The 13,459-nt window shown below is 41.8% G+C and overlaps 2 protein-coding genes across 8 annotated transcripts in view; one reads left to right on the forward strand and one right to left on the reverse strand.

Annotated features, from left to right (window-relative positions):
• NSUN6 (NOP2/Sun RNA methyltransferase 6) overlaps positions 1–13,459 on the forward strand; it is a 178,245-nt gene that overhangs the window by 127,167 nt on the left and 37,619 nt on the right. The window lies entirely within an intron of this gene.
• Positions 1–13,459, reverse strand: part of CACNB2 (calcium voltage-gated channel auxiliary subunit beta 2) — a 403,112-nt gene that overhangs the window by 42,342 nt on the left and 347,311 nt on the right. For all 7 annotated transcript variants that reach the window (XM_030832369.3, XM_060292019.2, XM_060292021.2 and 4 more), the window contains 2 exons: positions 5,052–5,174; positions 3,025–3,161 (listed from right to left, as the gene is read on the reverse strand). In XM_030832369.3, coding sequence (XP_030688229.2) covers positions 3,025–3,161; positions 5,052–5,174 — 260 coding nt within the window. The remainder of the gene's footprint in view (positions 1–3,024; positions 3,162–5,051; positions 5,175–13,459) is intronic.

Here is a 13,459-nt window from a genome sequence, read left to right on the forward strand (position 1 = left end):
GCTAAACGTGGAGGATTCAGCTTGGTTCATTTAGGAACCATCTGAACAGTGTATACTTCAGAACTACCAAATTCTATCATGAATCCAAGACACGCCTTAGTGTCTTAGAAACTTTGGGGTTAATATTAGAACGGTGGCATTTATGTTTTTACCAGTGGCCAGCATGCTAAATAATACACCACACGGCCCCTTCACAGAGGTGGATAGAAAGGAACATTTTAAAAGAGTGACATGGAATTTCAGCAAGACAGTCTCATGGCCAAATATTTATTGTCATAGCCAAGCCAGGGTCTAGTGGAAAGAATCCGCTACAGTGTCTATGCATCCAAGGGTGATAATTAATATTCTGTAAATATTTACATGGATTTACTATTTCATGAATATTAGTATGAAAATATAAGTTCCACTAAAATACCAGTGACAGGCTGAATTTTATTGCTACCATTCTGGCATTTTAATGTGTAAAAAAGACAAACATCAAAAGCTTTAAGCAAGACCAGGAGGCCTCTGTATCTTTTTCAGGTTCTTAAAAGATATCCCAGCACGTTTAATAAGGATACCAGATGATATGTAAAAGTAATAAAATGTGGTATTTAGAGAAGCCATTTCTGGCAGTTATACAAGAATGCCCATTACCAAGCCCAACGCGTTTTCTTCCACAAGTTTTTTTTTTTCTTTTTTTAAACTGCTAAGTCTAATTCCAGTTCAAACTTGGGTTTGTTTTACATTCGCTTCAAATTTCCGTAACAGTCAAAGTATTATTTGAATTGTGTAAAATTGTGACAAACACTGCAAAGAGTTAAAATGTTCTGAATGCAAATTTGCCCTTCATGTTTAATTCTATAAAAATGCTACGTTCTTGAGCTGTTCTCCAATTCTACTGCCTTTGATTTCTGCTGGTTTTTTTTATAATTTACACATCTGAGTTTTATAATACTGCTGAATTCTGAGTTTTATAATACTGCCTGAAAGTTATGCCCTCAAAACATAAGTGTATTTAAAATGTTTGGAGACAGATGTAAGAACCTCTGAAAACAAGAAGAAGTATTTTCACCTACTTGGGCAAAAGCTTAGGTAAAGAGACAGGACAAAATAAAATCCAGAAAAATCAAAGGAAAATGAATATGGTTACAGGAAACGTAAACGAGTTCCTTAGAACAGGTATGAGGTGTTACACTACTCAAATACAGATAATTTATAGTTCTTTAAGGAAAAAATGCAATAGCAAAATAACACAGCTAATACAGTAGATAAGAACAGACGGCAATAATAATAACGATTCGTTCTGTGCTTGCCTGGACAGGCCCTGGTTGCACGATTTCACAGCACATAGGCCTCTGAAGTCAAGCTACAGACAGATGGATTTTGGTTACATCCTGATTCTACCTTACTTGCTGTGCAACCTTGGTCAAGTTCCCTAAATTCTCTCAGCCTGTTTCCTCATCTGCGAAGACGAGGCCCAAATACCTACCATTCCTGTAGGTTCTTATAAAGCTGAGCTGATCGCTAATGGCTAGACCAGGGATCCCCAGCTGGGAGGCAAAGGAAACCCTACCTTCTTAACAATTTGGCAAAATGTCTCCCATCCTACTCCTTGAGAAGTAGTTTTCCTTTCTCAGTTTGTGTATGAAGAAGCAGAGAAAGATTTTATTAACTAGCATTAAGAAACCATTCTCAATACAGAGAATAGAAAAAGATACAATAAAGCCAATATAAGACTAGAAATCAAAAAAATGGCATCAGATCTTCAACGTCCTACAAGAAAGATGCCCAGGCTTTGTATGTCTACACGCATCTACTTTTATATGACCAAATGCATTCACAGTCTGAGGGTCCCCAGTAACCCAGGGATTAATAAAAGTCAAATATGGGCTAGCGGTCTTGCAAAAGGGAAGAATCCATCTGAACTAAAAGAGCCTGAGAGTTATAAAATACTAGTGAATGAAGATGGATGTTCCAAACCACAAAGCATCTTCTTCGTTTTTTTTTTATTTGCGGTACGCGGGCCTCTCACTGCTGTGGCCCCTCCCGTTGTGGAGCACAGGCTCCGGACACGCAGGCTCAGCGGCCATGGCTCACGGGCCCCGCCGCTCCGCGGCATATGGGATCTTCCCGGACCAGGGCACGAACCCATGTCCCCTGCATCGGCAGGCGGACTCTCAACCACTGCGCCACCAGGGAAGCCCGCATCTTCTATTTGACTTGTTTGTGGGCACTTGGAAAAATTCTTGCTAACACTGATATATGGTCACTGACAAAGGATTTTGCATCACTATGGAAAAAAATAAGATGTAAGCTTCAGAAAACAGAAGCCTAGCTATTCACATTAAAGAAAAGACTTGCCAGTAACACACCCTTTCACAGGGAAAAGCAAACCATGTTCTTGGACTTGTCTGCGGGGGGCTCAATTTAATATTCACTCCATATGTGAGGAGCCCTTCTAATGATTCTAGCGAGGGGCAAACAATCTCAAGAATTCTAGGGAAACAATCAATTGGCCCCAGCCTATTACATAACTCATCTAATTGCTACCTCCAGTGACAATTTACTGAGTTTCCCTTTAAGTGCTGAGCAGTGGGGCAGAACTGAAAATTGAGTTTCTTAAGTGAAAATGAAATTAAAAGACCACGAGAGCTGCTCTTTGCTGACATCTGAGACGGTCATTTCTGAAACGTCTTCCGGCCATGCCAGGCGGCTGTGGACACCGGGATTAGTCACCGGGATTGCTCGATGCCAGGGTATGTTCAGCAAAAGATTAAACTTCAGAATTTCCTCTGCACTGAAGCCTGAATTTAATACTCTACGACCTTAGCTCTTTTCATTCACGGTCATACTTAATTTGACTCTCTCCAGAAGGGGATGAAAATGAGAGGCTGGATGAAGTGTTTTAAATGCAGGATTTGTGATGCTCTCACCAGTCTGCTTTTTAACGCATAACAAAGACTGTAGAATCCGGCAACTGACAGTACACGCATGACAGTACTGTCTGGACCCTGACGCGAGCACTCGGTGCTTTGCTCCTACCTGGAGTAGAACCTCCCTTGCTTGGCTCTCTGTTCGTGCTGCAGCCTCGTATTCTCGAGCTTGACTGGGCTTGGAATGAATCCGATTTCACAGCCTTCTTTAACCAATCGCCCTATCCACCAGTCATTGTTAAATTTCTAAACGGAAAATCAGAATTGTCAAAATCAGTGTGCAGAAGTTAAACAAATCTTCACATCCTTTTTCTTCCCCATTGACCATTTTCACTGGAGATAAGTATGGTGGCAGTGACAGCGAACTCAAATATCGCAAGTCAGGAAACCCTGTTCCCGTGTTGAGTGTGTGCTACGAGCAAAGTATTTTCCGGGAGCTCAACAATCCCTCTCCCGCCTGACTCTGCCTTCACTCTCCTGGCCTTGAGACCTTCCTGAATTCCACTGCAGCTGCTGGCACCATGAGTAGGATAAACTCTTCTTGTTCAAAGATGAACGGGTCTTCCTGACAAGAGACTAGCAGGAACTAGGGAGTGTTACAGAGGTCCTCCTCTTATATAATCAGATTAATTAGAAGTATTAAGAGTGAGTGAGAAATATTGACATCGACATGAGATATCTGATGTCAGAGCAAAATTTACCTTTGTGCAAACAGGTGTGTAATGACCACAGTCTGGCGTTCACAAATGACTTCTCCACTTACGTGGGTGTTGGCGGTTTCTCTCTTGTGCCTGGACTATCTGTCCTAAATCTTTAGGATACGGTTTGATGTGTCCCTCGGCTGAAAAGTAGTTTTCAAGCCTGTTCTCGAACATTTCAAAGAAGGGTATCCACTCTGTTTTTCTTTTCCTTCTTCTCTAAGCATCAGCCCTTGGGGATGAGAGCCTAGATTCATCTAACTTCCTGCTGTAAAGTGAGATTCTAGGCATGCCATACTTCAGAAATTATTTTCTGTCTTCCCTTCCTGGCCAAACAGAAATAACAGCTCTTTTGAAAAGTTAAAGAAATGGCAGGCTCTACATTCTCTCGTCTCTTTTCATTGGCAGTTATCAGCGCTTGCTCACAGCCTTTAGTGCCTGAGCAGTTAAACCGGCATAAGCTCCATCATATATATGATAGTTTGCCTCTGCTAATCCCAAACTCCCATTCCTTCCCTCCCCTACTCCCTCTCCAAGAATATTACAAAGAATATATATATGTGTATAACGGAATCACTTTGCTGTATGGAAGAAATTAACACAACATTGCAAATCAACTATACCTCAATAAGATTAAAAAAAAATCCTTAGAACCGTAAAAAATTTTTTTACAAATGCTCCCTAGGAGAGGCCGTCCCCCAGCTGGAAGTGCTCCAATTGTAAATTCCTGCAGGCTTAAGAAAACCTCACACACCTAGAACACGTAAGGGGAATTTCTGGCCATTTCATACAGTGTTCTGCAAAACAGGCATTTGATAAATGTTGACTCAAAATAAACCTTAATTAAGAGTGAATTTTTCCAATTTACAGATTGAGTCACTGTTAACAAAAAGTGGAGGCTTTTGGTATGGTGGAAAAGGGATGTTCCCGATATCTGGTTCTTGCCTTGTTGGCTGTGACTGCATCCATTCCCCCTTCCCCTGCAGAAATTTACCACCAAAGAAAGAGAATGGGCGAAAGTGGCCTGAGTTTAGACCCTGCTAGCAGACAGGAGAGATCATGAATTCTAGATACTATTATTAAACCCTCCCCAGATGGTTAAACTTGGGACACGAGGGGAAAATGACACACGGTCAAGGTTAAACCTTAACACAAAAAGTACAGGTTAAGTATAAAAAAAGGATCATCTGCCCCAGTGGTTCTCAATTTCTGGGTCACAGAGCCCAGGGGAGCCTTGAGGTTATTCCAAGAGGCCTGTGACTTTTTTCTTCTTTAAAAAGGTTATATTTATATTAGAAAAGCTTGAGAGGCACTGATTTCACGTGTATGTTATCCAACCGCAGCTACACGCCATGCTATTTCACAGCAATGAGAAGTAAGAAATGATGTTTCAAGGTAAAAAAATCATGTGGATAGAAATTCCAATTATTCTCCTTACTTCCTTAACATGCAGAAAATCTTTTGCTTCGAATGAGATGGCCATGCCTGGCACTGGGACGTCGTCTTCATGGGCTGCGCTATAGCTGACATTTGTCCGGACTGCAAATGCAACGGGCTTTGTCTAAAATGGGAAAAGGAAGGGAGAAAAAGATTGAAAAAAAAGAAAAAACAGCGTTCCCTCTCTTTCCCCCTCAAAGTACAAACACACACTGAATAACTGTTGTCACTGTTGTTGCTTTTCCCAACTTTGGTTCTTTATCACAAAACAGCTTATCAGTATTTACAAACCTTCGAGCGCTCAGCTATACTACCCGTTTCCGAACTAGAAAAAGGCCACTGTGCTCTTTGAAAGCATAACAAGTAATGAAGGTGAAGAGGAACTACTGAAATAGGAGTTTACAACATAACAGCTTGTAGCAAATGGAACTCAAGAAAAATACACAGGATTGAAATGCCCAGTTCTTGTCATTCAGTGAAAAAGACTTAGCCACTGCCATCTCCACCCCAAACACGTACTTTAATTAATAATAAATGGCATAATTCCAAAAGGTACAATGTTTTGGATGAAGAAAGAACCACGGAATGTATCTTATGACTACAAACACTGTATTCGTGGCGGCCAAGCATCACGAAAGCAATGACCTTTTATTCTATTACTTTTCCTCCTTGAGTTCACTGAGCCACTAAAGATGATAACGTTCATTAAGCTATCCTTCATTATTTGATGCTTTGCAAATATACAGATACATATTTGTCCTCTATCTAGGCAACACCTGTTTAATCACAAGGTGGAAAAACAGGCAAACTCAGAAACGGTGAAAAGAGGAATTGCTCTAACTGGCATTGTGTTTCTTTTGCATTGTGGGCATGTGGATTTCTTCTGAGCAGGTTCTTCCTATTCAAAGAGCTCTTCATCGGGACTGCTCATGAAGGACAAGAGGGAACTAGAACAGAAAGAACCCATCTTCACTTCCGAATCTTCAGAGTTAATGCATTCTAGCTGACTACTGTCTGGGTTGAGGACTGAGCTCATAAGAGCCACGGAGTTACTCAGATCCATCCACAACATGTAGAGTGGGAAAGGAGGACCAGGTTCTGGACATGGGCGCAGTAGACAGGAAGTGGACTGAAGACACGAAATGCATTTCCTGGCATCCCTTACGATTTTTTATTAAAAATGTAAGAGGGGCTGCTCCTCATACGGAAATACAAAACTTAAAAAAATAGAAATAAAAGTTGCCTACAGTTCTACCACTGAAACACAATTCTCGATTGTGTGATAGTATTTCCATTTTTTCCTGAAATTAAAAAAATTTTTGATTCCCATAGCTATAATCATAATATTTTACCCAATTCGTACCCAATTTTTACCCAATTCTTAACACAGTTTTTCAGGTGGTACACTTTTAAAATTTTTATTTATTTTTTTTAGGGCATCATTCTCTATTTTTAACAAAAATAACTGAGGGCATATTTTGAAGACAGGGCAGAGCCACTTATCATGCATCTGGTTTTAACAGATGATAGACTTTTAAAAATCTACCATTTAGAAAATGACCTCAACCATTCAACACTTTCTGGTGACGTCTAGGTTTAAAATTTTTTTCACTATGATAAATATTCTGCTTTGAAAAATCTCTGTATGAAAAGCCTCTATTTAGAATTCTTTCCTGGAGACACATTCCCAGAGGTAGCATGAGCAAGCCATGGGTTATCAAGACCTTTTAAACTTCTGTTCCAAACTACTGCCCAGATGAGCTGTACTGTTTTAAACTGCAAGCAGCAGTATAGGTTGGTGCCTTTTTCCATAAGATGCAGTCTTAATCAGACTCAGTTTTACTACTAGAAATAGCATTTTCTTGAGTATATTGATCCATTATTCAAGAGAGTTTCTGACCCCAACAGTATAAATCCAAGATTTTTTTTCTATGACATGATCTCTCGTCTCTCTCAGGGACCTTTTAAAAAATTTTAAAAAGATAACAGAGTTTAAGTGTAGCCTATATATATAGCACATATATATTTTAAAACCACTGGAAGACATAAATTTTAAATGTACAACTCTAAAGAGTATCCCATGAAAATCTCTTGTCTTTTATCCAAAGACCAACTTTTCAGACACTAGAGTAGGAAGAGGGAACAGTGAGAAAAAAAAAATAAAGGGGTGGTAAAGTTAGCCTATAATAAGCGGGGCCACAGGTAATGATTTTATGCTCTTAGATTAAGACTTCAGTTCAGAATGTGGAATTCCCTTCTGGGCTCACCTCCTATAATCGACCATGCTCCCCTTAGACAAGGAGCTTCATATAGGAACCGGCTTTACAGAGCATACGGGTAGGACAGAAGCAAGCAGAAGCCCGTCCCTCAGTGTCTTTACTTCAGGAACTATATTTCTAACTTACAATGTAGAACAGACAGGGTGGAGGGAAGATAAGAAGGCTTATCAGCTGGAGAGAAAGAGGCAGGATGCTGACCAGGGGGGATCAATGGACGACGTCATTTTTGAGTCACCGAACTCACTTCGGCTCCATCTAGCTTAAGCAGCACATCTATGATATGGAAGATATTATCTACATCAATTCCACTCACGTGGGTTCAAGAACAGAGGGTTTTAGATGAACCTGGATTTGAATGTTGATTTATTTACAGGGAGCGTAGTCTGAACAAATTCCTTTAATCTCATGGAGTGTGTTTCCAAGGCTAGGCTACTGTTTGGTACACAGAGTGAGCTCAGTACATGAGCATTTTCTCTAGACTAAAAGAACGACCGTACATACATGAATGTTTCCCAATAGTCACTCATCTATGAACGCTCAGCACCAGTGGTTTCCTTGGTGCTCTGCACTGTAACCCACCTCACACCAGACTAGTTAACACAGGTTAATGCCTGCCATGAGATGCATGCTAAACCACGCTTACATTCGAGATACAGCCACGAGTTCTCTCCAGCATGGACTCTCTCACGTTCTCTCAGGTATGAGAAATGGTAAGGTTTCCCATGTTCATTTTGCTTATAGGATCCTCTCTACTTGCTGTGTCCGATCTGTCTAGTTCTGATTTTCTTTGTTAGTCCTCAGACACAGAGGCTTCTTTTTCTTTGAAACCAACCTTAGGTCCCAAGGGAACATCCCTCATAGACTCTTTGAATTTTTAATCCCATGAAACTATTTTTTATCACACGTATCCTGATTTAAGTTGACATCTGCGTTTTGGGCCGACTCTACGCTCAAGTCTTCATAGGACTCTTTCCTGCCGTCATTCAGGGCTCTCCCCCGTGGCTGCCCCTCCCTGGCTCACGTTCGGTCCGGAAGCCTGCCGTACTGTTTTGGTTTTCCAGTGTCACTTCTCTAATCAGGGCCCTGGGACCACTTCCCTCTCATGTCGTCCGTCATAACAATTTGTGACTCTCACGGACGCTCGGGGCATTTATTTTTTGAGGCCAGTGGCCATTTACTCTCTTTTTTTTGCTCCCTGATTAAGATAAAGCAAAGTCCTGAGAAGCAAGAACAAATTAAGAGCTCAGAAACCTTGGGTCCTTACAGAGGCCTCACGGGAACACCAGGTCAGAGTGGACCGTGGTGACTGACCAGAGCTCTAACACGTGCCGGGACACAGAAGGTGTTCTGGGCACTGAGGGAAGCGAAGTTGGTCCAGACCCCAGGACTGAAAGTAACCTCGAGCTCCAAGCAGTGGGTTCTGCCCCAGGTCATAGGTCCCCCCCTTCAAGAGGTCCTTTGTTCTCCCTCTAAAACTCCAGGGCTTCCCAGGTTTGTCTGAAAGGCCTGATCATGGCTGGAGGGGAAGAAAGGCAGAAAACATCAATATAAAGATGGCTCGCAGCCCTAGGCAGGGTCCCATCAGGACTGACTATTGTGAATGGTACTTAAATCCAAATTCAGATTCAGATCTAGATTCATCTGACTCCACAGAATCATTAGGGTCCCGAGGAGACAATATGACCGCCTTAATTCCACTGTCTTTCTTTTCAGTCGACTCCCTTCATATCCTGGGAACCTTATTCTCAGGCCAGTGCTCTAGCCGGAGTCTATTTTGCTCTCTCCTTCTACATGGGTTCCTGGCTAACTTGTCTTGTAGCCGTGGAGGACCGGATACGTGATGGAGAGGCACACGATTCTATCAGCCTTCGCTTCTCCCTCTCCTGTGCCAACGAAAAGGGGAACAGATTGGTTCTCTGCCTTTTCTGGTACCTCCCATCCAGTATACGCTACGTAGCCTCAGGGTGGTTGGTAAACCACCTACCTGTACTTGGTAGTCTACCTTTTGACACAGAATTAAACGCTCGCTGCCACTTAACTTGTAGACTCAAGTGCCAGTAAATACCAACTTATAGAAGAGAAGCATCTCGTTATCCGGACAGTCATGCAAAAGTGCTTTAAAAACTCTAAGGCTGTGTCATTTCACCTTGGTGTCTGCAGTCTGTTTTCAAGTAACATTTCAGAAGAAGGCAGTGAGTGAGTGACACAGGTGTGTCATGGGACCGCCGTGTCATGGAACAGCCGAGTGACGATGACCAAAGACATCCTCACTCTCCTCCTCCAGGTCCTTCTTCGTCTTGGACATGGCACGATTTATGATGAAATGATAAAAGCTACTACTTTGGATGTCTGTGAAGTGCTGTGCTGGGTATTATGCACAGCTTTTTGCATTTAATTTAATCCCAGCAACAACCATTCCTCCCAAGTGAGGAAGCTGAGGTTCAGAAAAACTCCTCCAGGGCCACAAGCAATGGAGGGGATATTCAAATCCGACTATCTCATCTGAAAGCCTGAGTTCTTTCTGCAGTCCTCGCCTCCTTTTCATTCAAAGGGGTACATGGATGGCAATGTTTGAGCATTTAGATGTCTGTGTGAAATTAGTGAATACTGGAAAGTAATAACTTACAAAATTCTACAAATTGTTTGGTACCAAAAAAAAGGTAAAAATGTAGGCCTCAGTCTGCCTTGTAGCCTAATTTAGTCCATTTTTTCAAACGTAAAACAGTCAACGAGCAGTGTCACATGTTAGAACTCCAGGCATGCATTATAAAGGTCATGTATTGCTGTATCTTTGCCCTTCAATCGGTTTGTGGTCCAGTAAATCATAACAATATCAAATCATGATTTTTATTTATTTAGATGTGACTTTTCTTTTTTCACGTCTCTTTTTCATAATACATAAAGCTCCCTTTCATTCAAAGAGGGCTGAGATAGTAAAATACACGTGGTTTCATAGTTTCTAAAAATGCCACCAAGGCTGCTGCATTGGGAGAATTAAAGCCCTCAGCTACTACAGTCCTAAAAAGGTGAGGAAACGTCACTCCAAGCTCCTTACGGTGAAATGTTTCGTGGGCTAACTTTAAGGGTTTTTGAGTAGCCTGAGAGTTATTTGGGAACATTCCAAGTTGGCTTAGTCCATTCATGACTCTTGGTTTATGGTTCTCAGGATGGACTTCATTTGATGGATGACTGAACTTACTTATAAATACAGCAGGAGGTGGCCGAGGGTGCTAACCACCTGCTTTCCTCACCTCCCTCCTCCTTCTGACTCCAGCACCACTATAGTCTGGCCCAGCAATGCCCACTGAACCCTCCCAAACTCTCCTTATGTTTCTGCTCTGACTCAGGCCCTCTAGCCCCCATTCTGACCCTCACCACGCTGCCACTTGCTCTACTCTGCCTAGAGATGGACATCTGGGCTGGTCATTAACAGACGTGCAGGGGACCCCATCTGGAAAGTTCGGGGGGGATGCTTGTAGACAGCTCTGGGGCCACATGACTTGCTATTTCTCACAACCCAAAGAAGTTCCATCAGCACCACGGAGGCCCGGCCTATGGAAGCTCATAGGCTCCTGTCAGAGATACGTTTGAAGTTTATAGCAGGAACCAACTTTATCTTTATTTTCTCACAGTCTTCTAGAATCACTAGACCTAAGGCTGTCAGAAAACAATAATTGTAAGTAGGAGATAATTAACTTAAAAAATCACTTTGGATCCAGCAATTCCACTTCTGGGCATATATCCAAAGGAAACAAAAACACTACGCTAAAGCAACATCTAGACCCCATGTTCACAGCAGCATCATTTACAACAGTCAAGACAGGGAAACACCCTAAGTGTCCACCAACAGATGAACGGATAAAGAAGATGTGAGATACACACACACACACACACACACACACACACACACACACACACGACTATTATTCAGCCATGAGAAAGAAGGGAATCCTGCCATTTGCAAAAGCATGGATGGGGCTTCCCTGGTGGTGCAGTGGTTGAGAGTCCGCCTGCCGATGCAGGGGACGCAGGTTCGTGCCCCGGTCCGGGAGGATCCCACATGCCACGGAGCGGCTGGGCCCGTCAGCCGTGGCCGCTGAGCCTGCGCATCCAGAGCCTGTGCTCGGCAACGGGAGAGGCCACAGCAGTGAGAGGCCCGCGTACCGCCAAAAAAAAAAGCATGGATGGACTTTGAGAGGATCATGCTAAGTGAAATAAGAGAAAGACAAACCCTGTCTGATCTCACTTGTATGTGGAATCTCAAAAGCGAAACAAAAGCCCAAAATTTCTGGTCGTGAAGTAAGATAAAACAAATTATCACCAATTCACGGCACTCGAGTTTTCTTCCTAAACAACGACTTAATGAGTTAAGAGGGAAGCTAATCATCTTAATGGATACAACAAATGTTTACCTTTCTTTCATCTATTAAAAATGTGCTAACGAATGATGGAATACTTACTGTTAAAAAGCAAAATGAAATTCACTCAAATAAGAATAGAATTCTGATCATGATGAATAGCTACTGAATTTTCATGCATCGATTTCTTAACACAGGTGCATTTTAATATGCTGAATAGCAAAGTGTGTTTTTCCATTTTCATTTGGAGGCCATTAATAGCTAATAACATACAAGGAAAATCCATAATTTGTTTTAATGTCTACAATGGATTGTCTTAAATATTAACTACTCCCAACTTACAGTATTTTCTTAAAGAAACTGAAAGAAAAATGTAAAGAATTTAAATGACCCAGGTTCCTATTATGAGAGACTACAGAAAAGAGAGCTTAAAAATCTAATGAGATTTTGATCCATTTTCTTGCACATAATAATTTCCTATAAAACTTGCTATGCTTTTCTATGATTTTTTTTTTTTTTTTTTTTTTTTGCAGTACGCGGGCCTCTCACTGTTGTGGCCTCTCCCGTTGTGGGGCACAGGCTCCGGACGCGCAGGCTCAGCGGCCATGGCTCACGGGCCCAGCCGCTCCGCGGCATGTGGGATCTTCCCGGACCGGGGCACGAACCCGTGTCCCCTGCATCGGCAGGCGGACTCTCAACCACTGCGCCACCAGGGAAGCCCGTTTTCTATGATTTTAAATGACTCAAATGAGAGTACAGCCATTGAGTCTTACAATGGAAATACTCAGAGAAAGAGAAGGTGAGGTACTTTCAGGAATAAGGTCAGAGCTATCTGCTTTATTTATTACATATTAATACTTGCCAATCATTGAACTTTTTGAAAATTTTTGCTTAATTTATTATAAAGTGTCAAGGGTAGTCTGAGAATTCTTTAATAGTAAACCAAAGAAAACCACGGTGATAAAAAGAATGTAACAACCAATTACGTATCCTGCTAACTGAACACTGAATCAGACTGAATAAGCAAATAGTCACAGATTTGTCATAAGATAAAATTTATACAGGCAGTTAACTGATTTGAGGAATTCAAATTTCTTGTCTAGAATGGATTCACTTAATGAATATTTATTAAGTACATGCTTACTATCTCCAGTTCTTATGCTCACATAGCTTAACTTATATTCTAGTAGAGGAGATATAAGTAAGATAATTGATAATTTCAAATAGTGAATAAAGTAAAACAAAGTTTTGTGAGTAGAGGGGAACCACAAGTGAAGGATGGATTGGCAATGTGAAATGGGGTGTTTAAGGAAAGCCTCTTTTGAGTTCTCAATGATCTCTTCATCCATCCATCCATCCATCATTTATGTTTCAGGTACTGTTTTAGACAGTTGGGCTACATCAGTGACCAAAAGAAACTGAAATTCCCTGCCCTCTAAGAGCTTAACTCTAAGCGGGAGAGACACATCATAAGTAATAGACATAATAAACAAAGTATATAACATGTTAGGAGGTGACAAATTCTGTGGAAAAAGGAAAAGAAAAACAAGGTAAGGAAAGCCATAGTAGCAGATGACAGGGCAGGGACAGTTTCACATGGGAGTGGAGGTGGTTTGCCTTGAGGAGGTAACATTTGGACAAAAGCATGGAGAGGTGAGGGAATGCAGGTGCCTGAACTGTGGGCAGAGGGAAGAGCCAGTGCTGAGGCCCCAACATGGGAGCAGGCCAGACTGGCTGGGAGAGGACAAGGGGGTCAGAATGGCTGAGTGGAG

The sequence above is a fragment of the Globicephala melas genome, chromosome 2 (assembly GCF_963455315.2).
Source record: "Globicephala melas chromosome 2, mGloMel1.2, whole genome shotgun sequence".
Taxonomy (NCBI): domain Eukaryota; kingdom Metazoa; phylum Chordata; class Mammalia; order Artiodactyla; family Delphinidae; genus Globicephala; species Globicephala melas.